General features: G+C 52.1%; 10 protein-coding genes across 10 annotated transcripts; 7 read left to right on the top strand and 3 right to left on the bottom strand.

Annotated features, from left to right (window-relative positions):
* Positions 1–68: 68 nt before the first annotated feature.
* M421DRAFT_96104 (zincin) lies at positions 69–1108 on the top strand (the record flags this gene model as incomplete). The annotated part of the gene is made up of 2 exons (XM_033598368.1): positions 69–471; positions 525–1108. 2 exons carry the CDS (start codon positions 69–71, stop codon positions 1106–1108), a joined length of 987 nt encoding a protein of 328 aa, XP_033443694.1.
* Positions 1084–3820, bottom strand: M421DRAFT_425813 (uncharacterized protein). The gene is made up of 2 exons (XM_033594202.1): positions 3520–3820; positions 1084–3472 (listed from the first exon to the last, which is right to left on the bottom strand). The coding sequence occupies exons 1-2, from the start codon at positions 3744–3746 to the stop codon at positions 1540–1542; spliced, it is 2160 nt and encodes a 719-aa protein (XP_033443693.1). The 5' UTR covers positions 3747–3820; the 3' UTR covers positions 1084–1539.
* A 105-nt stretch (positions 3821–3925) lies between these two features.
* M421DRAFT_425812 (uncharacterized protein) lies at positions 3926–5174 on the top strand. The gene has a single exon (XM_033594201.1). The coding sequence runs from the start codon at positions 4133–4135 to the stop codon at positions 5096–5098; it is 966 nt and encodes a 321-aa protein (XP_033443692.1). The 5' UTR covers positions 3926–4132; the 3' UTR covers positions 5099–5174.
* Positions 5175–6333: 1159 nt separating this feature from the next.
* Positions 6334–7283, top strand: M421DRAFT_31367 (uncharacterized protein; the record flags this gene model as incomplete). The annotated part of the gene is made up of 4 exons (XM_033589228.1): positions 6334–6625; positions 6676–6856; positions 6904–7128; positions 7202–7283. Coding segments are annotated over 4 exons (780 nt in total), but the record flags the coding sequence as incomplete, so codon positions are not given.
* A 933-nt stretch (positions 7284–8216) lies between these two features.
* Positions 8217–9534, top strand: M421DRAFT_425811 (uncharacterized protein). The gene is made up of 2 exons (XM_033594200.1): positions 8217–9016; positions 9064–9534. Exons 1-2 carry the CDS (start codon positions 8614–8616, stop codon positions 9372–9374), a joined length of 714 nt encoding a protein of 237 aa, XP_033443690.1. The 5' UTR covers positions 8217–8613; the 3' UTR covers positions 9375–9534.
* A 796-nt stretch (positions 9535–10330) lies between these two features.
* On the bottom strand, positions 10331–10960 carry M421DRAFT_104425 (uncharacterized protein; the record flags this gene model as incomplete). The annotated part of the gene is made up of 2 exons (XM_033587021.1): positions 10331–10475; positions 10533–10960. The coding sequence occupies 2 exons, from the start codon at positions 10958–10960 to the stop codon at positions 10331–10333; spliced, it is 573 nt and encodes a 190-aa protein (XP_033443689.1).
* Positions 10961–11940: 980 nt separating this feature from the next.
* M421DRAFT_425809 (uncharacterized protein) lies at positions 11941–12881 on the top strand. The gene is made up of 2 exons (XM_033594199.1): positions 11941–12128; positions 12180–12881. The coding sequence occupies exons 1-2, from the start codon at positions 12050–12052 to the stop codon at positions 12773–12775; spliced, it is 675 nt and encodes a 224-aa protein (XP_033443688.1). The 5' UTR covers positions 11941–12049; the 3' UTR covers positions 12776–12881.
* A 380-nt stretch (positions 12882–13261) lies between these two features.
* Positions 13262–14154, top strand: M421DRAFT_406534 (uncharacterized protein). Its single transcript, XM_033590316.1, has 2 exons — positions 13262–14048; positions 14129–14154. Exon 1 carries the CDS (start codon positions 13475–13477, stop codon positions 13829–13831), a length of 357 nt encoding a protein of 118 aa, XP_033443687.1. The 5' UTR covers positions 13262–13474; the 3' UTR covers positions 13832–14048; positions 14129–14154.
* A 3104-nt stretch (positions 14155–17258) lies between these two features.
* M421DRAFT_324712 (uncharacterized protein) lies at positions 17259–18374 on the top strand (the record flags this gene model as incomplete). Its single annotated transcript, XM_033589328.1, has 3 exons — positions 17259–17302; positions 17352–17478; positions 17533–18374. The coding sequence occupies 3 exons, from the start codon at positions 17259–17261 to the stop codon at positions 18220–18222; spliced, it is 861 nt and encodes a 286-aa protein (XP_033443686.1). The 3' UTR covers positions 18223–18374.
* A 3335-nt stretch (positions 18375–21709) lies between these two features.
* M421DRAFT_104423 (vacuolar serine protease) lies at positions 21710–23690 on the bottom strand (the record flags this gene model as incomplete). Its single annotated transcript, XM_033587020.1, has 2 exons — positions 21710–22954; positions 23334–23690. 2 exons carry the CDS (start codon positions 23688–23690, stop codon positions 21710–21712), a joined length of 1602 nt encoding a protein of 533 aa, XP_033443685.1.
* Between the last annotated feature and the right edge of the window lie 440 nt (positions 23691–24130).

Below are 24130 nucleotides of genomic sequence, written 5' to 3'. Positions count from 1 at the left end.
ATCTTTGCTACGCTCAAGGTTTCAACTTGTCAATCACTGACACCTTAATTGGACCACCTCTATCCACAATGGCTCGCTTCACATCTCTCATGCTCTTTGGAGCCGCGGCTGTCTCAGCCTCACCTCTTGTTGCCCGCCAGGCTACCACCGTCACCGTCACTGCTGACCCTACGGCTGCTACCTCCACCGCCTGGGACGCCGGTGCGATCCACCAGTTCCCCATCCACGCTTCCTGCAATGCTACTCAGCACCAGTACATCAGGAATGGTCTTGACGAGACCATCACCCTCTGCCGTCAGGCTCGCGACCATATTCTCCGCTGGGGCAACTCTTCTGCCATCTACCAGAAGTACTTCGGCAACGCTCCCACTGGCGAGCCCATTGGCTGGTTCACCAAGATCGTCGATGGCGACAAGGCCGATGTCCTTTTCCGCTGCGATGACCCCGATCAGAACTGCGCCACCCAGAACAGTGAGTCCAACCCGTCCTCCTCTTCACACTCAATTTACTGACAATATCAACAGACTGGGCCGGCCACTGGCGCGGAGCCAACGCCACCTCCGAGACTGTGATTTGTGACCGCTCGTACGTCCTCCGCCGTCCTCTCGAGGGCATGTGCATGTTCGGCTACGACGTCGCCAACGGCGCGACCAACTTTTACTGGGCGTCTGACCTTCTGCACCGCCTCCTTCATATCCCCAAGGTCGGCGAGGGCATCGTCGAGCACTACGGCGACGCAAGTGAGTACCCCGGCGTCCTGGCTCTCGCCGGATCCAGCCCCAACGAGGCTGTCCGCAACTCCGACACCCTGCAGTACTTCGCTCTCGAGGTTTACGCTCACGATGTCGCTGTCCCTGGCGTTGGATGCCCCGGCCACTACCGTGAGATAGCTTCTTCCTCTACTGCTGCTGCGGCGCCCACTTCGAGCGCGGCGGCTAGCTCTGCCACCTCTGCTGTTGCTTCCGCTACTGCTGCTGCTACCTCTGCTGCTTCTGCTGCTATTAGCGCTACTTCCGCTGCGGCTGCTGCGACTGCCAGCTGCACTCCTCACGACGACCACTGGCACTGCCCTCCTGGCGTTCCCGAGCCCACTTCTCCTCCCGCGTAAGTGAAATTGGACATTCGGAGGTACGAGGATGACTTTTACGAAACGAAACATTACGAGGGCTGAGCGTCCGGAAAACAAATATACCTGTCAAATAAGATAATAAGATCATTGCATTGTTTATGGACCTGGGCACTCTGCACATGGCATCGGTGGGTTACCTTTGAGTGAGACTGGACGCAGCGTCCATATTTTACAAGGCGCGAGAGCTATCCAACTCTCCTTATTAGGCCTCATGACATCTAATAGAACGCGTATGGACGGAGTCCCTCTCTATAATCTGCAGTAGTTTCCAACGCATCTCCCGCCCGATATACGCCAGAACAGTGTGTTTGTGATCTTCGGCGCTCGAAAGTCGGGAGGAAGTCAGGCTATTCGGCAGGATTCTCATATAATTTCAAGTTTGTGGTGGTTCGAAGCTTCGGAATATTGTTTCAAGATTCCGGCAGATCCCCATTCTCGGGAGGATGCAGGTCATTGAATCCGAAGTCTGGCGTCATAACACTGCATATGAGATCGTTCGGGCTCCATTGCAGCATACCGCCCTCACCAAACGCAAAATCGTTTTCGATTTGCGAGAACAGGTATTGGTTGGCCTCGTCGGTCGTCCACGACCATGGTGTTGTGCCGGTATCGTTTTGCTGATTACTCATTTGCTGCATCGTGATCATTGCATCGATGTCATTGGCGTCTACATCATGGCCGTGCTGTGTGAGAGGTGTAGATGCACGTGTTGCATGCCCGCTAGGGGCTGCTACGCTCGAGATACCGATGTCATCCGCTTCCATGGCGAGGCGCGCTGCGGTGGAGCGGTCGAGGTACTGAAAGAAGAGCTGCAAAACCCAGTTGGTGACTTCCCATGTCTTCTGCAGCTCCTGTAGGCCTAGCAGGCACAGCTTCGCACGGTGCTCGGCCAACGTTCGATTGATGCCTGAGGACCTCCTGAGATGGGCGACGTGTATACAGAGTGTGTTAAACAGGTTAGTGATGACGTGTATCTGTGCATGGCCAATGTTGGCGCGTGGTAACATGTCTTCCACGATGCGAGAGTTGCGGGCGGCGGCCTGTAGCGCGATGTTGCCCTCGATGTCTGCGCTTCCGTCTTCGTCATTGATAAAATTAGATCGGTACAGGAGCATCAGCAGATTGTTGAACGCCAGGTGTAGCATGCTGGCTTGAAAGCTGGGATCATCTCCAGTATCAACTGAGACTTGCATCACAAGTGGGAGGTCCTGCTTCCACTTGTAGAGTTCGTCTCGGATCTGAGCGCGATCTTCAGGCTTCAGGGTTCGGCTCGGTAGATAACCAGCGTCAACAATCCTGCCCAGAAATAAAGCAAGCTGTACCATGCCCACTCCGTAGTCTTTGTATCGCTCTGCATCGATTGGTGATGTTGTTGGGAGGTACGCATGCTCAAAATCGACGGTTGTGAGAGATTCGACGTCGCAGTCCTCGTCGCGGATACGGTTGGGAAGACCAAGTGCTGAGCCACATTGGCGTTCCCTGACATATATTGCCCACCATATACGACGCTTGAGGCTTGCGGACTTTTCGTCAGTGTCCCCTGTGGCGCGATGGAGTGCCTTGGTTTGAGCCAAGCTTATAGCAACCGACAGCCAATGCCGAGCATCCTTCTCCAAAAGCGCACCGGCGCGCCAGAAGCTCATCAAGAATACAGCTTGAAGGACAATTAACTTGTTTGTCTCGTAGGATGCGTCGTAAATATCTTTGGCGCGAATGTAGAAGATATATCGGGCCCGATGACGATTCCCCCATCCCAGATTGCGTAGCGTCAGCTCTTCACAGTGGATGACGCCTATAAAGAGCATTGCCTGCAATAAAAGGGGCGAGATGGTTCCTTGACGGTGCGACTTCCAAATTTCTGCTTCGTCGACAACAGCAAAGTGAGGATGGAACCACTGGAAGAACGCCTTGAGTAGTGCTATGCGGACATCGCTGGAGGGGAAAGAAAACGCCCCTTCTGCTTGTAGTGCTTCCATGCGCTTGCGGCGTCTCTCAGCCTCCCATTCTGGTACAAGAGCCTCTGCCTTCACGGCATTGGGTACAGAATGGCGTAGTCGAGGGCGAACGGCTGGGGCTGGTGCCTCTTCTTCAGTCACGTATCGAAGCGAGCTGGACTCTCCTAAAAACACAGCGGCATCGTCTTCCGGTCGACTTACCCCTATCTGCAAGAGGCCGGCTTGCGAGTCCTGACGGGCACGAGGGGTGGCGAATTGGAAGTCGATACTGTTGTTTGCAGTTTGATTCTCTGCAGGGCTGTGAAACTTTGTTGACAGGGACGCTAGCACGTGTGATGCGGCAATGTCATCCTCGTGTCTTTCAGGAGGGGTCATGTCAACTTTGACCCTGAGGCAGTCAGCGCACTGTCAGTTCCTACTGGCTTCAAAACATACCCCGGTGCAGCAACCCTGTTGCGCTTGTCAAGATTACTGTCCCGTTTTGACTTTCGTGGATGCTTGCCGCGCTTTGACTCGCGCGTCTCACAAACAGCCTGTGCCATTTCGCAATTGCGACATGGTTGGCGATTGGTCACGTCACACTTGACCCTTCGCGCGTTGCAATTCGTACACGCCAATTTGGCCCTTTTCCTCGGGCGCTCGTCTCCGCGGTCGTAATCCATCATGCTGGGGGTGCTGAGTTGCCGGAAGGAGGGGGATGTAGCCGTTTAACTTGCGTGTGGGCTAGCGGCTCGGCAGCACCCAAATACGGAGGCTGGACCTCATGAGGTTGAACTCTCATCAGATGTGCGCGGGTGATGGTAGTGATGGTAGTCTACCAAATGATCTATGAGCATGTAGTGCAGTTCTGAGATGGCACAGTCTGCATTTGGTAATGGCGCACCTGCGCGGCTTCCTTCGTGTGGGTTGTGTAAAGAGATGACGTTATCGAGTCGGCTATGCCAGCGACAGCACGTTACCGACGCGGCCTGCATGCCGAGCTTTCTTGCAAGCAACGCAACCAACCGTGTTCTCTATCTTCACATTGCATAGCATTGTCAATCGCAACATGGCTCACCTTGCGCGTCGCCTCTTCACAACTACCACGCATCGGCGGGCTTCTGCCGCAGAAGCAAGCGAGGAGATATTCAAGCGCTTTGGCAATGGGAAGCCTGTGTCGATCAGAAAGCAAATCCTAGATGCGAATCAATTACAGTTATTGAGCATCACACTGAATCGTACTCCAACGTCGAACAATCCACCGCCAGAAGGTACCCCTGTACCGCCCGGATACCATCTCGCCTACTTCACACCAAGCATTATCGAATCTGAGCTTGGACTCGATGGCACAGATCGTACTGTCAATCCTCTTTCGCCGTATACAAGACGTATGTGGGCTGGCGGCGAATTGACATGGGCGCAAGACGCCAATGAATTGCTGAGGGTAGGCCAGGAGGTGCGCGAAACCACGAAGCTCTTATCAGCAGAGCCAAAGAAGCTCAAGAGCGGTGGAGAGATGCTGGTGGTTGGTGTAGAAAAGACATTCGAGAACGATAGGGGCATCGCGCTCGTAGACAAGAGGAACTGGGTCTTCCAGAAGGAGATTACACTTGAGAATCCTTCGGCCCTCCCTGCCAAACCTGGGGAGAAGGCGCTCCCATCCGGTCATCACACACGAGACTTTTGCCAGTCAGATGTCACACTATTCAGATTCTCCGCGTTGACTTTCAATGGACACAAGATTCACTTCTCGCCAGAGTGGTGTAGAGAGGTTGAAGGACACAGAACCTGCGTTGTGCATGGGCCGCTGAATTTGATCAACATGCTGGACTTCTGGAGGGACACAGCAAAGGGCGGGAGCTCAGAGGCAGCTCCCAAGTCGATCGCATACCGCGCCATATCGCCACTGTACATGGGTGAGCCATACCGTATACTGCTTGCGCAAGGTGGGCAAGGCAGCGGGAGCAGCGAGTGGAATGCGGACATATGGGACAGCTTTGGAAAACAGAGCATGAAGGGCACGATTAAGGAATAGAAACGAAACGCAATACTTACATCTACAAGCTGCAACATCGAGTGCTTGCTGTCATCAACACGCGACAGCGTTTTGCACCTGCACTTCTCGTTGATCACGTCATTCGCTTACTCTCTGGGTCTCCGCTCGTCACACTTTCTTTTGTCCTTACAAACACCCTTTAAATGCCGTCTGTTTAACTTCCCGCTCGTTTGGAAGTGTTCTTCATCGGGTTTTCAATAATAGCTTAGGCACAGTCTGACTCGCACATGCTTGCATTCTGTCTGAGACCCTGACGTCAGGATTCAGAAGGCCCTCAACGCTTGAATGTTGGGGTCCTCACAGAGCTCAGCGCTTGTTTCGAGGGACATGCAAACGCTTCGAGGACCGAGAAATGCAGGCAGACTCCCGGTAGCCATGCTGTGCATTGCAGAACCTTATCGGTGGATCAGATGTCTTGTTTGCTGCCATCAATCACCTTGGAGGATGTCTGAGCGAAGGTTCAGCTCCGCTGTCTTACCTACTTACCCAAAGGCCAATCAGAATATTCGGCTGTTTCTCCGTCTGAATAGCCTTAACACTTGTCCTCGAGCCGGAATCCGCCTTTCTCACTTCCGCAAGATCAACGTCTTACGCCGCACTTTCCGCGTTCGCTGTTCCTGTCGCTGCGTCGAAGAGTGTTCCTTGTACTCGACCGCAAGAGGCTTAATGTGGGTCCAAGTCTCTGCAGTTACAACTTGCGACAGCGACCGGATCGGAGGGAGAGGCACTTTCGTTGGAAGCGTCCCAGTACTTTTGCTACTGGAACTTCTATCAACGAACGTGCGGTGTATTGGGATACGTTATGTGACGACGATGGACTTCACTACGACTCTGTATAACGTTCTTCGATGCCCGAAACTACTTGCATAGTGAACCTCCCCAGATTGAATGCAAGTTCCACATGGTCTGTGGCTGCGTACGGTTCCGGTGGTCAGAAGACTCCCCGTCTCAACAACGCTCGGCCCGTTAAAGACTTGTCTGGATATGCACAAGTGCAGACCGCGGGGCAAAGTCATTAAGAATTGAGTCTGAATTTGCATATATCTTAAGTAGTTGTATGTGGTTGAGTGCATTCGCGCATGCTTCTCGTCTGCACGTCCTCCTATCTCCCATACGTACTTCGAACGACACACTGGTGAACTCGCAGTTGAAATCAATGGTATCTGCACTGACTGCAGTTCGCCACAATGGGTTGGAGAAGTGAGTTTAACCCGGACTCGACATTCACAGCATGGGGTCCCTTCATCCGCGATGACTACTACATCCAGCCGGTCACCTACCGAGCTATCATCGTTGCCGGCTTAGTTTTCGGTTTTGCAAATCTCTTCGCCATCTCAGCAGCATACATTGCTTTTAGACAAACGAAGGCTTGCCGACGACCATGGACAAGTGCATACATATGGATGATATGGCTCGAAATAGCCGCGTCCTTCGTGATTGCAGTCGAGTGCTTGCTGTATCTTTTGAAAGTCATCAGGCCAAGTTTCTGGTTCTACATGTCGATATGTAAGGCACTGATTACTGTTGTCGACGCGAAAATGTGCTGACTATCGCAGTGTTGAACTGGTCAATACAAGTGCAACTGCTCCTACAGATCATCATCAACCGAGTACGAATTATTCTGGCCGACAGAAGGAAAGGCCGTATGCTCATGGTCGGCACCGCTGTGCTTGTCACATTGATCAATATCAGTGTATTCGTTATATGGATGCCGGCGCGTCTACAGATAAGCGAGAGGTCAGTCGCAGAACAACGCTTTACTCATCCCCTACTGACTGACCGAGATGGATCCACATCAACAATATCTGGGACCGAATTGAAAAAGTCTTGTATCTACTTATTGATGGATTCCTCAATTTCTACTTCATGCGAGTAGTCAAAGCAAACCTCGTCAAGAACGGTCTGGACAAGTACAACAAGCTCGTAATGTTCAATCAGCACATGATCGTCATCTCTCTATTGATGGATGTTATGATCATCGCTGCGATGTGGATTCCAAACGGCTTCGTGTAAGTTGAACCCCGTGGTAGCTACTGCAGCTCGCCATGTATCGGACTTTGGGATACTAACACTTGCGATCAGATATGCGATTTTCCATCCACTGGCTTACCTTGTAAAGCTAAACATTGAGATGTCGATGGCAGATCTTATCAAGAAGATCGCAACAGACCGCTCTCGCAATAGCGACCTCTGCGTCATTCCGAACTCTCGCAACATCACCTTCAAGTGTTGCACGCAAGACTCTGACTCGCTGCCACCCAGTCGTCAAACGATATCGGTGCTTAGGAGCGTGTTCGGTCGGGATCAGCTGAGCGCACCAGCTGTCAAGAACGAAATACTTAAAACTGAGGAGTTCAAGGTACAGAGTGGGCCTATCACCGATCTGGAGATGCAGTCATTGAGCCAAAGGAACGACCCGGACATCTACGAAGGGTCAAGTTTCATCAGCAATAACGAGAGTGTGGCGTGGGCTGATGTGGAATCGAGAAGGAGCGATGAAGATGTCAGAGATTCGTCGAGTATTCGCAACCTTCAGAGTTCTCACAGTGTCCAACGATGAAGCGCAGTTGCTCCAGCCGGTACCCGTGGTACTTAGTACAGATCGAAGAACGTGCTACGCAGTCTAGACTGCCAACTTATGCACGCAGCACATGTTCACGCCGAAAATCTACACGAGAGACACGGATGGTCGGTCGACATTCCGTGCACGGGTCCGTAGACATTGGTTCCCCAGACAAGTACCCCAGACGAGCGCCAAGATCTCATTTCCGCGCAATGCTACAATACGAAGACGGGAGGCGCCTCTGGTTCCCTATACGCTGCCGAGCCATTCAACAAGCAACTGCATGTGCATTCTCGCAACGCTCTGGTGAGCTGCACTTCGCGTCTCTTCTACAACAGAGTCTGCTCAGACCGCAGCGGGGAAGGCTACTCATCAAGTGTCACCCTAATGTCGCACAAGCGACTATTTTTGGCCACTCATTCTCGTCCACTGCGTGTCTGTACAACTGTTCACATGCGACAAGCGACCTCCCGAATCCTACATGAGCGCCGTACGACCCCGGATCTCCAACCCAACGACAACAGCCGAACGCCAGCCAATCGATCCCCGGTTCAATATGCAAACTTTAGCAGGTGTTTACTCGAAGATCTGAGCGGAAACCTCTTTGTGAAACAGGGTGTCAAGAGTCGCACATTGCCTGCTAATGATTGGTGGCGATCGCGAAAATGCTGCAGGCATGCTGACGCCGCGAATGGGAACAGATCTTCAGTCTCAACCGCCTGCTTCTTTGGGGTTCCAATTTCCGACGCAGATCTTGCATGGTTCCCAATGAGGGCTCAAGTGCAGGCAACACATAGAGTGCGACGTGCTGATCAACAAAATACCCTGTAGGCTCTGCAGTATAAACAGCTGCGCTCTCTTGTCGTCCACTCTAAGCCACCTCGTTAGCTGCAAGATTCAGTCGTTACTACGCCTAGCCAACATTATCAAAATGAAGAACGCTCTCATCCTCTCTGCTATCACGGCGTTTGTCACCGCTCAAAGCATTGTCGACCTGCCATCCTGCTCGCTCCAATGTCTGGCCGCAGAAATTCCTGCCCTAGGATGCGAACTCACTGACTTCGCCTGCTCCTGCAAGCAAGCCGACAAGCTCACCCCTAACGTCACTCCTTGTGTGCAGTCATCTTGCACTGATGCGGCAGACCAGGCCAAGACCATCGAAGTCCTCTCTGCCATCTGCGCAGCAGCCGGTTTCCCCATCGAGGCCCCAGCACCTACATCTGAAGCCGCAGGGGAGCCCACTTCAGAGGCTCCCATCGAGACCCAGCCCTCTGTCACCGGTGAGCCAGAGTACTCCGCCTACCCCACCGAGGTCCCTCCTGTATCTTACCCAGGTGCGTTTACCTTTTCCTCACCACTCAGTCTTTACTAACATACCCAGCACCCGACTACCTCACATCCGACGTTCCCAACCTGCCGTCTTCCTACTCTGAATACGAGCCCATACCCTCCTCAGTAGTAGTATCGCGCCCCTCGCCGCACACTACTTCTGTCCCTGGCGTGCTTCCTCCTTACCCGATTAGCGTCGAGTACCCGTCTGGTTCGCCTGAGCCAAGCGTGCCTGGGCCAACTGGCACGGGCGTGCACCCTACTACTTCGAGCAGTCTGCCTGAGTTCACTGGTGCAGCAATGGCGGCCAAGATTCCGGTAGTGGCGGCGGGAGTGTTCGGACTGGCTGCTTTCGTTTTGTAGGCTGAGTGGTGATTGCTCGAGGAGATGGAATCGTGTACCATATCTAATACATGTAAGAGTGATCGATATTGGGGACTTGAGGATATGAACATTGTGATGTGCTGAAGGATGCGTGAATTGCTGTTATGGTGCCCGACGCGTGAAAGTGCATGGTGGTAGGAGGCATGAATCTTGCATACGCGTTCTTTTCCCTCTAGGCCGGACTCTGTTTGTACCGCAGAGAATTAGCCTCATGTAAGTAGCCTATTTAGAGGTAAAAGTGTAGTCTACACTTTACCACTTTTTAGCTGCAATAGTATGCAAGTCTATGGACACGCTTTTCGATACGATTTTATCATGGTATTGGTGGTGATGAAATTTGAGTGCATTGATGCCGGATGGAAAGCAATGGAGTCGCAGCACTCTTTTGCCACGACAACAAAGAGATCACAATGTGCCACCAAGATCGGGATACTGAAAACACAGAATAGCAATCAGATTATTTATCACCATGATTGATCCATATTGGTTCATCCCCATTCACAGTATAGTCATTCTGCGACTCCTTGTGAAGGCATGGATGAATTGGCAGGCTCAATCCGGTGGTCAGGACTACAAAGAGGCGCGTGCAGCCGGGACCACTACTGAAATCAATGCCACGTCCATGGACGCAGAGTGCTGCAGCATTCCATCACGATGCGTGCTCTTGCCTGATCAGCTCGGTGATCTGATATCCATACGCATATAAACAAATTGTCAAGACAATGTCGCTTTCACTTGAGTTCATTACGCGCAAAACTACTGAATGACTTATCGTCAGGCTGGCCATGAGCTTGGTCGCAGCAGCCTACTCCTGTCATACTTGACCGGCATCTCGCAGCACAGTGTGCCCTTGTCGATTGAGTAAGCCTAGAAAATCCGGACGAAGGTATCAAGACGACAGGTATTTTCTAAGCCTACAAGCTGGCGTCCTCAGCCTAGAGACGCCTAGTATAAGCCTCGTCATTGGCAGTGTTGTCCTGACCCAGACCGATGGTCGCCTCCTCGCCTTCAAGACGGATCTCGCCGGTTTCGCGCCTAGTCATGCAGCAAGAGTAGAACAAGCTGGCCCACATAAAGATCCTTTATGAAGTCAGTCTTAGTCCGTAGACTCGTTTGTCATGGTATAATTAAACTTACCAGTTGAAGGTGCTTGTCCACAGGATGATGGACTGGAAGGTGTTGATCTTAACGCCGTTCATGATCAGACCGCTCTCGTTGCGACCCAGCTTCTCGTTGCCACCGGGTGTGATAGTGAAGGCGATGAAGGCGATGAAGTACATCACGAAGCCAGCGGCGATCTTCCAAAGCTGGTACTTGGCATACTTGTCCTTGGTCAGAAGACCGCGGACACTAGCCTTCAGCTCCTTGTTGATGAGGATCGAGGTTGTGATGCTCGTCAGAATCAAGCCGTAGAGCAGCGAGAACGTGAACGCCTTGTGCTTGCTCGGAATGACGGCTGCGAGGAACGTGTACACAAAAGTCAGGCTAACAACGCCAAGCTGGCAGATTTGCAGTCCCTTGAGGCGAGGAGACGCGTTGGGAGGAGAGAGGACATGGGTCGGCATTCTGAGCAAGGCAAAGGGTATCGGTAGGATATTCGCGAGAACGTAGTAACAGAACACAATGAATGCAACTGTGAGGAGATTTCACGGTCCAGATCGATGGTATATTGGCATGAAAACCGAGAGCGATGGAGCTGGCGTATATTTATCGTGTGGCTGGCTTGTTCACCGGTCAGAGCTTAAGGCATCGAGAGGGTTAAGGCCCCCGTGCGTCAGCTACGGATTTGAGTACTTTCGATACTTTTCCCCACTTATCCTGAGTTGATGGCTGAAATGGTTGGACTGTTTGGCCTGCATCTTCGTAGGCGGATAGCTGTGAGAGGTTTCAAGGCTTTGTGGAGCCATTTGTTGCCTTGGATTTGGCGGAGTTATGGGAGGTGATGAGCACGTGTCACTTTTCACGGACCGCTCAGCCCATGAGCCATGACCTACAAGTTTGGTCAGAGTACATCCGCTTTTGTAGGTTCGATGTTATCGTACTGTGCTGAGCTTCAGTACCTACCTGACAGCACATACTAGCGCCTGTAAGGCCAGCTACATGGGCGGTTCCTAGGCACATTTTATGGCACACACTGCGCGACGGCAGCACAGCAGGCTTTTAGCAGCAGCGTTCGAGCGTGGAACACTTTGACGCCCTGATTTAGCCTTCTCATCAGATTTGAGATGCTGTGGCTCACGCTGTGCTGTTCGCACTGGCGCTGGCCGTGCGGCGGCTCGGGAATGAGCCATTTCTTTTCGCTGTGTTGCATGGTGGATAGCCTCGTCAAAAATGCGCATGAGTCGCACTGCTTCATCTAGACCTTCATGATTCGCGCATGGCTGTCGTTCAATGATTCCGCGTCAAGTTTTGATGATCCAGCCTGCAGCTAGAGTGGTTCGGTTCTAGGTTTCAGGCGCCCACTTCCGACAAGCTTCACGTTCAGGGGACGATAAAAGCAAGCATCGCCGTCAGCGTGGAAAGCGCAACGCCTTCAAGCCTTATCCGTTCCTTCACTTGACAATTCACTCTCGACGTCCCTCATTCATACGTCGTAAATTCACGCTCTTTTCAAACATCGGTCGTATTTGGAGAAGTAGTGCAGATCGTTCAAAATGCGCCATTCTCTTGCAATCTTCTCGTTCCTCACCGGTGCCGCGGTCGCAGACACCATCCAATTCGTCTTCCCCGGAGGTTCGTATTCGTTCCCCACTGGTTTGAACTTGACCTAACCTGTTCTCAAAGGCATCGAAGGCCCTTCCCCTGTTGCGACTATCGAGTCGGTAGAGGGCTCGACCACCTCAGCAGTTGTTGGATGTCCCACGGGCACATCCATTGAGGACTGCGGCTTTGGTGCCGGTCTCGACGTCGAAATCATCGGTGGCACCCGCTATCAGGCCTCGATGTCTGCCGGAACTATCTACGTCAGCTACGGCTGCGATGGTTACAACTCGGTCGCAAACACGATGACCTGCACTGCAGAGATGGCTGGCCAGGATACACAGACCGCGGTGCTGTCTGGTAGCGACGTGGCATTCATTGCTGCTACCGTCGTCGAGGGTACTGAGCTGCTCAGCGGTGGTGTAAGCGCATCTGCTTCAACAAGTGCTGTGAATGCCAGCGCTTCTCCTACTTCCAAGACCTCTGCTGCCGCTATCAACTCTGGGATGCACACAAGCATTGCCTCAGGTACCGCCGCTGCAGGAAGTCACGCCTCGGGCGCTGCGTCTACTACTGGTAGCAGCTCTGTCGCCCAGAGCACAGGCGCCGCCGCGCGCTTCGGCATCGAGGGTGCTGCACTTCTTGCTCTTGCGGGCGCCGCTGCTGTCAATGCCTTGTAGACAACGCGGAGAAGGAATCGACGTAAGATATAAGATTCTACCTGTGGATAATGTCAATTGAAAGATCTGGTGCTCCAGCCGCGCGTAGTAATCAAACCCGTTGTGCAATATTTGGTGATGACGGTTTTAGGTTCGGAGCTTCAGTATGCCTGTGCAACGAACCTTTTTGAGCGATAGCAGAGTCGCAAAGCAAGCATGGTGACTACGGGACTATACCAAAACGGGCCTAGTCATCGGGCCCTTGTCCCGCCGCTTGGGGGTGCCATCATGCCAGCATATGTTCACCCCTCATGGGATGGAGCTGCGGATCCCATAACAACTAAGTCTATCGTTTGATGCAAGATGGCTGCTGCAAGCGCGACAGTATCTTTGAAATCTTCACCCGACTCCCGTGCCATCTGCCGCGGCCGCTGGGGTTCAACAGATGCAGGAGCTATTCTCCTGCGTTCCATAGTGCTTAACGCAAGGTAAAGTAAGGAGTTGCTCGGTGGCTGTAATAACCGTACCGGGGCACGGTTGCCTTGCGTATACAAAGCACCACCGCCATCGCGACGAAGACGGAAGGGCGTTCACGATGTGGATACCACTACCAAGCTTCGCATCTACGAAGATGCTTTGTGACAGGCTGGGATCGATCCAGAAACGCTTTTGAAGCAAGCATCATTGGCAAATGACAAGTCTGCCACTGATGGCGGACTTATGCCTCCGCAAACAAGCGCAGCCGAGGAGGATCCCGGAAATGTTGGAGTGGATGTTCTTGTGACAGCAAGGCAAGTCGTGATGTCTCAAGAATGGCAAATGTATGAGTATGAGGAGCAAATTCGCGATCTCGAGGAAATACTGAATGAAACATCAGACGAAAAGTCTGATCGTGCTATAGGGGATGCGCCCGAAGCCTTCGCGCCTGATATTTCGCGCCTGATCTTTGGTAGTCCGACATCGTCTACAGGATTGCGACTCCTGAAACCTCGACCCGTGGAAGACTTTACACTGTGGCAGGCTTACCTTGACAGCATCGACCCACTGATCAAGCTGTTTCACGCGCCGACGGTATAGCAGCTTATCAGCGAAGCGAGCGGCAACCTTGATGAACTACTTTGTAACGTTTGAAGCTCTTCTGTTGGTCACCTTTTGTATCGCGATTGAGTCCTTGAGCGATGGCGAATGGATCTCAGTTATCGGAGAGTCCAAGAATGCAGCGAGGCAGCTGTTCAGAGCTGGTGCTCACCACGCTTTAATTAATGCGAGCTTCTTGAAGACCTCGGATCTGATGGTACTACAAGCGCTAGCTCTCTCCACCGTTAGTGGATTCTCAAGAGCCATGCCTTCCAGTGCGAGACTAATACTGAACAGGTCTCCCTTCAGAATGTTGGTGCACGCACTGTCTGGAAGCTTTCTGAAGTTGCACAGCAAATTGGACAGCTTATTAGCCTGCACCGAGATTAACGGTACTTTCAATTATCCCTGCTATGACTATTAGGACTGGTAAAAGCGGAAACCTGACAGGTTTCTGCTACGTTGGTGGATGTTTATGTAGCAGATAAGCAAGATCACCTAAAGTACTAATGATATCTCTGAGATATCTACACGAACACGATACCGCCTAGACTTTCTGGGACTTTTCATTGATAAGAGTTATGTGTAAACACGTGGCTTAGATCACATGATATCCTATTGTAGCAGGTATTGCCCGGTGGGCAAGTGCGCTTACCCCAGAGCTGAGAGCTTCTGTAACAGAACATCAGAACACGACAACAGATAGCAATACAATCGTTGATCATAGTCTCCGACCGACACTGCTCACGAAGTTACATTATGTGTGCACCGGAAACGGGTCTATACAGCACTGCTTTGCGTGTTGTCGCTCGAGAGTCGTAGAGCGCAGGGTGCGCAATCATCATCGCAGCACTGTACTCATGACTTGCGGTATCTCCTGGCTACCCGACTATGTTCCGGTGCCAGTGGCTTTATTGAGATGCCACGTTAGTAAGAGGATATACATGGTGGAGGTAAAACACCACTGACTGATCCCCAACAGTAGCCCGATGCTGGGTGATTATCTCGATCGCACTGTAGGATATGAACACTGCTAACACTTGTTTTACAGCTGTGAAAAATCCGATGCGGAGTCTCAGCTGTTCTCACTGATCATCAGCACAAGGGCTCATGACTGGTTGTAGACGTTGGCGAGGAAGCGTAGAAGGACTAGTAAGGATGTTACACGGTCACACGCGCTGCTGATGGGTGGACCGTCATTCCTGCCCCGTTTATCAAGGTTGACTTGTATGATAAGAGAGTACCTTGCCTATTAAGCAACTATTACTTAATTGTATTCTTCTTTGTGGACAACATAGTTGTGGCTATGGCTTCTAAGAACAAGGATGCCTACTGCCAGTTTAATCAACAGCTGCGAGCTGTATACAAAATGCATTTCCTAGGAGAGCTAAAATAATTCCTTAGCATACGCGTGATCTAAGATCGCAGCTAGAAGAAGATATGGATAATGCAAGACAGCTTTATTAACAAGGTAGCAGCAAAATATAACATAGCTCACATAAGCAAATATCTAGCAGTACTGCTAGTAGACAGAAATATTGGCCTAAGCATAGAGGAGCCAGATGAGCAGCGCACAAAGCTATATCAGGAATTGATGGGATTACTAGCCTACGTCTTGACGTACACTCGCCCTAATGTTGCGCAAGACTACTCTAAATTATCATAATACCTACAGAATCTAGGCTAAAAGCATATTAGCACAGCACAACACACATAGAAGTACTTAATAAGCTAGAATTGTCTAGTAATTGGTGCTCATAGATATCAGAGCAGCCCCACAATATACATACGCTTAAGCCTGGAGGGTGCTAGGACAGAGCCACTGTTCTACAGTGCCTCTGATGCAGCTTTTGCTGACAACCTACCAACGCGATGCAGCTCTCAAGGATATCTTTTCATGCTGTATAGCATGCCAATCAACTGGAAGGCAACGCTGCAGCGCTCAGTGACCAAGTCAACAACTAAGGTGGAGCTGCTAGCTCTGTCGACAGCAGCCAGCGAGCTACAGGCTTGGAATTAACTGTTCAAACAAATCAAGCTTAACCTAGAGATAGTTCTAACAATCTATTGCAACAACCTGCAGATAGTAGGTGTTGTCACTGAGCGTAAAGATAAGCTGTTTACATGTTTGCGTTATATGGATATCTACTAGCATTAGCTAAGACAGGAGGTAGCTGAAGGATGTATATCAGTCTAGTGGAAGCCCACCAACCTCATGCTAGCTAACAGACTCACCAAGACCCTTGTACGCTAGAAGCATGCTGAGTTTATTTAACAGGTTGGACTGAGAGACGTTAAGGATTGCCAGTTGAAGGCAGAAGCACTAGACAGTCCTGAGCCAGCGAGCTTGACTCACTAGTATTAGGATGATATAGGTAACAAATCGTTAATCAGATGGGAAGATCAGCTTTGGTTAACACCGCAGCTGAGGAGGTGTGTAACCACGTGGCTCAGATCACATGATATTCTATTGTAGCAGGCACTGCCCGGTGGGCAAGTGCACTTACCTGAGAGCTGGGACCTTGAAAAATACAACAGAACACAACACAACAACAGGTAGCAATACACTTGTTGATCACAGTCTCCGACCGACACTGCTCACGCAGTTACAGCATATGTATAAACTCAACAACACACTAGCCACGCCCAGGACCGAGGTACCGGCAGGTACAGCGCTTGCATGCCCAGCGAACGACGATCAGGCCTAGAAAACCTCAAAAGGAGCCCGATCCAGGATCGAGTGTGGTTGGGATCGTAACGGTGAAGTGTCGGCAAGATTACAGCATCGTCCTACGAAGCCTGCCTGGAAATATGTGCGAAGACAACTGGGTGCAGTAACATTGCGCTTTCCGGCACAGATTGCTACATCAAGACGGGTGCCCTTGGCACACGTTTCCAAAAAGATGCGATCCGAGGAGCGATGTTGCTCAAGCAGTGTTTATAGAAATCATTGGTATAGAATAGACTTTTTGGTGTTCAAAATTGGATTTGCCGATTTCGAGGTCCCTACCGGTATCCCACCTGCTACTTCTTTTAACACCGCTTGCTTGATCCTTCCATTCATTTTCTCCACGCAGTTAAACCCCTTGCAAATCACAGTTACCCAATTCAATGGGTACATGGAATCCAGAAGAAAAAAGTTGATAAGTCAGATGTCTACATTCGGCTGTAGCAGCAAGCAGAGGATGGGTTACATTTAAGATCTGGGTACGCAGTGCTGGAGGAGATCCCTGGTGCTCGCGCTCGTACTTAAAGGAATTTTACTGTGGAAATTGCTTGTCAAAACCGGAAGAAGCAAGCGCGGATGAGATCTCACTTGCTTTCACTCTTGCAAAAGGCATCGGCGGCCGGAGAATCTCCTCCGGGCTCACTCATAATTTATTCAACGCGCCGAGCTCTCCGCACTACACACTCATCCAATTCAAAGATGGCAACAACTTCGCAGGAGCAGACGCTCGCGTCTTTCAAGGGGCAGGTACATCCAAGACTCTGGTACGCGTCTCGACTGACCTACTGATAGCTTCCTGACATCCGGCGCATATTCTGATCTCATCGTCACATGTGGTGGAGATACTTATGAGGTCCACAAGGTCATTGTATGCGGCAGAGCAGAGTTCTTCGCGCGCGCCATGAAGTTCGGCGGTCAGGTGGGTTTCCTCAAGGTAGCACCTATACTCTAGGCGATGCTGATGTTATCACAGGAGGCGCAGACCGGAACCATCAACCTCCCAGACAACGAGACAGAGATTATAAAGCTTCTCATGCACTATCTGTACGGAGGAGAGTACATCCCGACTTTGCCTGTAGATGGCGTCAAGGACACAGTGTCAACACCACTACGTACGCGTTCGGAGAACGATCCCAGCAGCGGTCAAAGGTACACCTACGACTTTCCGCACCGGTGTTACTACAATGGAAATCACTGCGAGGCCCCCTATATCTGCCCACATCACATTTGTCAGTGGAGTGGTGGCAGTGGCAGTGGCAAAACTTCATGCAACTACGGGTGCACCATGTTCACTTGCAAGGAGTGTAATACGCCGGCTCTGCCTCAGCTCAACGGTACAGCTGAGCAACTGCTTGTTCACGCCAAGATGTATGAGATCGGCGATAAGTACGAGGTTGCTGGACTCAAGGATCTTGCCAAGGAGAAGTTCAGCCGCGCCTGCAAGCACTTCTGGAACACCCCGGACTTTGCAGTCGCTGCGGACCACGCCTTCTCAACGACCGTCGAAGACGATACAGGTTTACGAGCCATCGTGAGTGCCACGATATCGGACCATATTGAGCTCGTCAACGATCCTGCAGTGAGCGTGTTGATGACCCAATTCAATGGCTTGGCATTGGACATTCTGCAGGCGAAAGTCAAGGAGTACGGGTGGGCCAACTAGGAAACCCTAGCCGAAGCATCACTGAACACCTCGATCGTTGGTGATTTGGGAGACGAGCTTTTTGAAGGATATTTGGTTTCGAAGATCTTGGACTGAGTCGTGCGCAGGGCCGAATGAAATGAGCCAACATTACCGTATCCATTGAATTTGCAGCCAAATTATGGCTCTCTTCCGACAGTTCAATCTTATTGAGTAGAACGCGTGAGTAGCCGAACCTCAGCGCTGGTTACAGATTCTCCAGGATCTTGACGCCGTGTTCGTCATCACACGCGATCCCGGGCATGGATCCTAGTCGTGTCAGATTGAGTGAAGCGAGTATGCTCTTGCGGCTTTTATTGGCTGTGAAGTGTAGAATTCATGTACTCGGCTCTCAAAGGGTAGGCATTCTTTGTCTGCAACACTGGCGATGACTGGCTCTCAGTCTTGGAGAACTAGTCTGCCTGGGTGGGAGGCATGAGCTGACAGCCTCCAGGATACGGCTGAACACATGATCGACCTCCAAGAGGACGAGTCCGAGATTGTGGAACTGTTACTTCATCACTTGTACGAGGGCGCGTATCCTCTTGCACCTTGTGAGAGCAAGCACTAAGCGCGAGACTCTCTAGTGCCCATACTTACTGCGACTGTGAAGAGCTTACAGTGCCATGACCTACGAGATCCATTTATGCCCTCATCAATTCTGCGGCTGGGATCGCATTGCGAACTCTGTGTGCTTTGTTTGCACAGTCTGCTGCCCAGATTATGAGAACACTAAATAAGAAGCTACACAACTCATTGCGCATGCTAAGATGTGTGAAACTGGCAAAAAAATATAACGTTGTACGCCTAAAGAAATACGAACGCATTAGCTTTAAGAAGGCCTGCAATACCTTCTAGAACAGCAAGCACTTCGGGTTAGCCACGCACTTCGCCTACTCTACACCGCCTAAGAACAACAAAGGCCTCTGCAATGTTGTTATTAAGACGATTGCTGATCACATTGATCTCATCAACAAATCTGCCATTGAGGTGTTGGTGAATGAGTATAGAAGACTAGGACAAGGATTGTCGGAGGCGAAGGCAACTGCCATCGACTGGAAGAAACCAAACGCTTGAGTGACGAACAAGACGCGCCTTTGGAATAAGATTTTCCTGTCAAATATTACCCGAGTGTACTCGTAGGGAGATTTTCGATAAGCTACCGCACTCTAAGTACATTCGAGAGTCAATGGCAGCTCGTGTTTCACTTCACCTTCACTTTATGATCACCTTTGTGGAGCAAGTCCTTAGCGTGAATACGTGCACCATTCTCTTGCCTCCAAAATTCATTTCGGTGATCTGAATTTCTCTGCCACACACTTCCTATATCGATTATGGATAACATCAAGGGCACCACTCTCGATGAGACTAGTCGGAAGTAAGGCGCGAGCGTTGAACTGCGCGCTGTATGCCACTGACTCAATCACAGCTTGTACACCTCCGGCGAGTACAGTGATTTCACTGTCACCTGTGGCGCAGACATCAGTCGTCTCCACTAGGCGATCATTTGCTCAAGATCTGGGTTCTTCGCAAAAGCAGCCCGCTTTGCCGTAAGCAAAGTAAGTGGAAAGTGGACCAATGGATTTGTACAGCTTTGACTGACTCCGCTATTTCCGTAGGAAGCTGCAGAGAGCAACATTAATATGCCCGAAGACGACCCTACTTTGATCAAAGTTCTGATACAGTACTTTTACGAAGCCGACTACGACCCGAAACTTCCACAGAGCAATACGCAGCTGCTGCCGCACAGGCTCTCCGTTCCAATCTCCAACGTCGCTAAATTCAGCCAAGCATTTCCTCATACCTGCTTCGCCCGGCCCCTAGCCTGCATGCGCCCCCACGTATGCCCGCACCACACGTGTGCCGATGATACATGCTGTCACGACTTCATCTGCAAGGAGTGTTTGTCCAACTATGTCCCACCACTCAGGTCACTGCAGAGAAACGAAACCCGGCTATTTCTTCATGCTGAGATGCATGCTCTTCGAGACAGGTATGGTAGCATAGGTCTCAAGCAGCTGGCCCAGGATAAGATATGTCAAGCTTGCGACAGATTCTGGAACACTGAGAATTTCGCACATGCCATTCACTACGCGTTCGCCACTACACCGCACGGATACAGGCCTTCGTTCAGTCATTGCCAACGCCATCAACAATCATCTTGATGACATGTGCAAGCTTGTAGTGCTCAAAGAGTTCAGTGGAATCACTCTTGAGCTGCTGAGGTCGAGACTTCAGCGGAAAGCATGAGAGAGGCGTGGAGATCGTCGTGGATGGATATGATGGACTTTTGAAAAGGCGATCGTACAAGCCACCACGCTTCAATGGCGGGCGCATACAGGAGATATTGCGAGACAAGAGGTGTTTGCCCCACTTGCTCTATATCAATTAATCAAGGCAAACAAAAGTAGCTTCTGGGTAAGACAGTGCCAGACTTTGAACTCCATCTCGAGTCACTGCACAGCCGGACCTGCCCTTCACTTCACGATTAGAGTAGCAACTTTCTTTGCCGACTCACGTGCCACACCACAAAAATTTGCGCTGGACTTTCTAAACTGCAGACACTCTCCCTTCTCTATCCCATTACTTCGACCATGCGCGGCAGATATGGCTGCAGGTGCGCGCAACAAGTTCGACGCGAACATCCAAGAGTACGCGTTTGAATGTCATGTGCTAAACAGCGCTAACGAGCTTTGGTCTGTTCACTTCAGGTGACTACAGTGACCTCACAATGACCCGTGAGACAGACACACAACGTCCACAAGAGTATCGTGTGCTCCCGATCGGAGTCGTTCAACAGCGCTGTGGCGTGTTCTGTCTAGTTCTCGAGCGATGTCCCGACAGCGGCAACGTGTGTTTGGCTGGGCCAGGCAGCGATGGGGGCCGAGGAATGTTGTTGCGGTTGCGACGAAATATATAGAGGTGCTCAATAGGTAGGCCGGAGGTTGCGGCGCTGCTGGAGAGCAGAATGGGCTTAAAACCTAAACCCAACCCTTGCCGAGGCTGGACGCAGGGATTCTGGGATGGAAACTGTGAGCGCCGTGCTGAGACAAGGATGAAGGACTCAGCGCCGATCGTAGCGCGGCAGACTGTGCTGGTCCGCGGGTAGGAAAGAAGGAACAAAACTCAAAGGACACCCGCATGCATCAAGCGCACATGTGCAACCCCAGGAGGAGATGGGACCGCAGTGTCCCAGGCACGATACCATCAAAAGCACAACGGCGTGATTTACAAGTCATCAGTGGGAGGAGATGCTAATACATTCAGCTATCCAGTATCTCCTTTGATCCTTTATCGTAAACGAGACAAACGGACGCGATCAAACTAGCCCAATGAGATATGCACCTTGCCAAAACCAAACGCCAATCGATCGTGTATCATACTATTACGAAGCGGAAACCAAGCCCTGCATCCGCTCACTATGCAACGATGCAAACAAGTCATACAGAGACAGATGGAGACGAGCAGCTCACTCGCGGGCGACACGCTCCTTGAACTCCTGGAACATGTGCTCCATCTCCTCGGCGACGAAGTCCTCAATCTCGGCCTCGAGCTTGCCGAGCTTGCCGCCAACCTGGTGGGCGGTGCGCGAAGCGGCGCCCTTGGCCTTCTGGAACTCGTCGGCGACCTCGTCCTCAATCTCGGAGACGGAGGGGATGGTGATGGTGTAGCCGGAGGGCTCCTTGGAGGCACCCTTGGCGGACTTGTAGCCGCCCTTCTCGACGATCTCAGTGTAGTTGGCGGATCCTCCACCGTTCCAGGCGAGGATGTTGGCCGTGTTGGAGGGAACGTCAGAGAGGGCGCCAACAGTACCGACGGCGATGAGGTTCGACTTGAGCTTCTTGGGAGAGATGTCAGCGACGGCGTAGGACGAATCCTTAGCGGGCTGGAGCGAGAGATAGTAGGCCAGGAGACCAGCAATGTGGGGTGAGGCCATGGAGGTACCAGAGATGGTGTTGGTGGCATGCTCAGAGCCGATCCAGGTGGAAAGGATGTTGAGGCCGGGGGCGAAGATGTCGTTGCACTTTCCGTAGTTGGAGAAGTACGCACGCTCGTCAAGGAGAGTGGAAGCACCGACGGTGACGGCATTCTGCGCGGCGGCAGGGGAGTAGTTGCAGGAGTCTGCGTTGTCGTTACCGGCGGCAACGGCGAAGTGGATGCCGGCGTCGACGGCAGCGTTGACGGCAAGGTCAAGAGTGGTAGACTTGCCACCACCAAGGGACATGTTGGCAGCAGAACCCTTGAAGCCCTTCTTCTTGCCCTTCTTGGCGGCGCTGACGGCGTCGCTGTGAGCCTGAGCAGCCCACTCAACACCCTTCACGACATCAGACATGGTACCAGAGCCGTTGGAGCGTAGGACCTTGACGGCGTAGACATTTGCCTTCTTGGCGACACCGTACTTCTTACCAGCGACAGTGCCGGAGCAGTGGGTGCCGTGACCGTTGCCATCCTCGTCAGCATCGCCGCTGGGGATGGTCTTGCCCCAGTGGGCGCGGTCCTCGAAGTCGACGTGCTTGTAGTTGGTGCCGGTGTCGATGACGTAGACATCAACACCCTCACCGCCGTCGGCCGAGTAGAGGTACTTGTTCCAGGTACCGAAGCTCAGCGAGTCGCGGTGCGAGATACGGGCGAGGCCCCAGGGGGCGTTCTTCTCCGTCTCGTAGTCGTCGCCGCCAAGGGTGTGGACGATGGAGTCACGCTCGATGTAGTCGACCTATCAGAGCAGGTTAGCGGGAGTGCTAAAGCAGGTACCAAGTACCTAAATGGCGCGATCACGTGCTGATAGCGCGGGATTGCGTGTTTCGGATGAGCTGCCTTATCTCCAGGCGCCATCCATCGCCACGCCAACGCGCAGCTGACCTGGAGCTGCGCGTCGTGAGTCGGGCATTCGGCGTTGAAGCCGAAGCTGCAGCTCACGCCCAGGACGACACCGTCGCTGGGAGCACTGGCGGACGCTGGCAGCTCAGGCCAAAGCTGCCCGCTTTCGGCTTAAGCGGGCCGAGAGACGCGGCCTGACTGGGCCGCTGGAGCTCGGCTGAAACTCCGCATGCAACGAACACGGACATGGTGGCTGAGAGAGGCTGGGTACTTACGTCAGGATGCCTGCGGATGGCCTCAATGGTGTCCTCGTCAAAGTGACCCGAGTAGCCCATGATGCCGCCGGCAATGTTGTATGTGTGCTTGAGACCCTCGAAGACAGTCTCAGTGACAGGGAACTGGGAGCGCTTTCGCAGCTCCATGCGGTCGCCCTGTGCCTTGCTGTGGATGCTCTGGACCCACTCGTGATGGTCCTTGGTGTGCTCATGCTTGACGTGCTTCTTGAAGACAATCATGTAATTGTCGGCAATCTCCTTGCTCTGTGTCGATGACAGAATGGGAGCGGCATTGTTGTGGATGGTGCCAACCTGGAGCATGGGCGAGGCCGTAGCCAGCGCGGCCAGCGCCGTCATTGTGTATGCGTACTTCATGATGGTGGGTGTCTCGCGCTGCGAGTGTGATGTAGAGAATGAAGGGGAAGATGAACGGGAACTACGAGAAGAGCTGGAGAGAGTATGAGAGTATGAGAGTGTGGAGAGTGTGATGGGGAGAGTGGATGACTGGAGCGCCTCGGGGATGGAGCTCTCTTATCGTTCGAGCTATGGCCAAGGCGCAGCAGCCCGTGACCACCATCATCGAGCTACCCCGGCCAGTTCCAAGCTCCGGGGCTGCCAGCCTCACGTAGCGCTATCACGCTCGCGATAACAGGCAGCAGCTGCGAAAGCAGAGCGGACAGCCACGCAATTCTTGTCATAGTAATAATCGCATCCGACAGATGTATTTCTGTGCTATTGTTTCTTGGTGCTGGTGCGGTATACCGATGGCTGCCGTGCACGCTCGACTTGCGGCTGCT

The sequence above is a fragment of the Didymella exigua genome (assembly GCF_010094145.1).
Source record: "Didymella exigua CBS 183.55 unplaced genomic scaffold M421scaffold_50, whole genome shotgun sequence".
In the NCBI taxonomy this organism is placed as follows: domain Eukaryota; kingdom Fungi; phylum Ascomycota; class Dothideomycetes; order Pleosporales; family Didymellaceae; genus Didymella; species Didymella exigua.
The sequence above is the reverse complement of the archived record's forward strand: the minus strand, read 5'-3'. Positions and strand labels throughout refer to the sequence as shown.

Coding starts and splice junctions, on each gene's coding strand:
- M421DRAFT_425811 (XM_033594200.1), top strand. CDS start 8,614: ATGAAGAACGCTCTCATCCTCTCTGCTATCACGGCGTTTGTCACCGCT. Junction 9,017..9,063: donor CCCTCCTGTATCTTACCCAG/GTGCGTTTACCT, acceptor TAACATACCCAG/CACCCGACTACCTCACATCC.
- M421DRAFT_425809 (XM_033594199.1), top strand. CDS start 12,050: ATGCGCCATTCTCTTGCAATCTTCTCGTTCCTCACCGGTGCCGCGGTC. Junction 12,129..12,179: donor CCAATTCGTCTTCCCCGGAG/GTTCGTATTCGT, acceptor CTGTTCTCAAAG/GCATCGAAGGCCCTTCCCCT.
- M421DRAFT_425813 (XM_033594202.1), bottom strand. CDS start 3,746: ATGGATTACGACCGCGGAGACGAGCGCCCGAGGAAAAGGGCCAAATTG. Junction 3,473..3,519: donor AACAGGGTTGCTGCACCGGG/GTATGTTTTGAA, acceptor TGACTGCCTCAG/GGTCAAAGTTGACATGACCC.
- M421DRAFT_425812 (XM_033594201.1), top strand. CDS start 4,133: ATGGCTCACCTTGCGCGTCGCCTCTTCACAACTACCACGCATCGGCGG.
- M421DRAFT_406534 (XM_033590316.1), top strand. CDS start 13,475: ATGCCTCCGCAAACAAGCGCAGCCGAGGAGGATCCCGGAAATGTTGGA.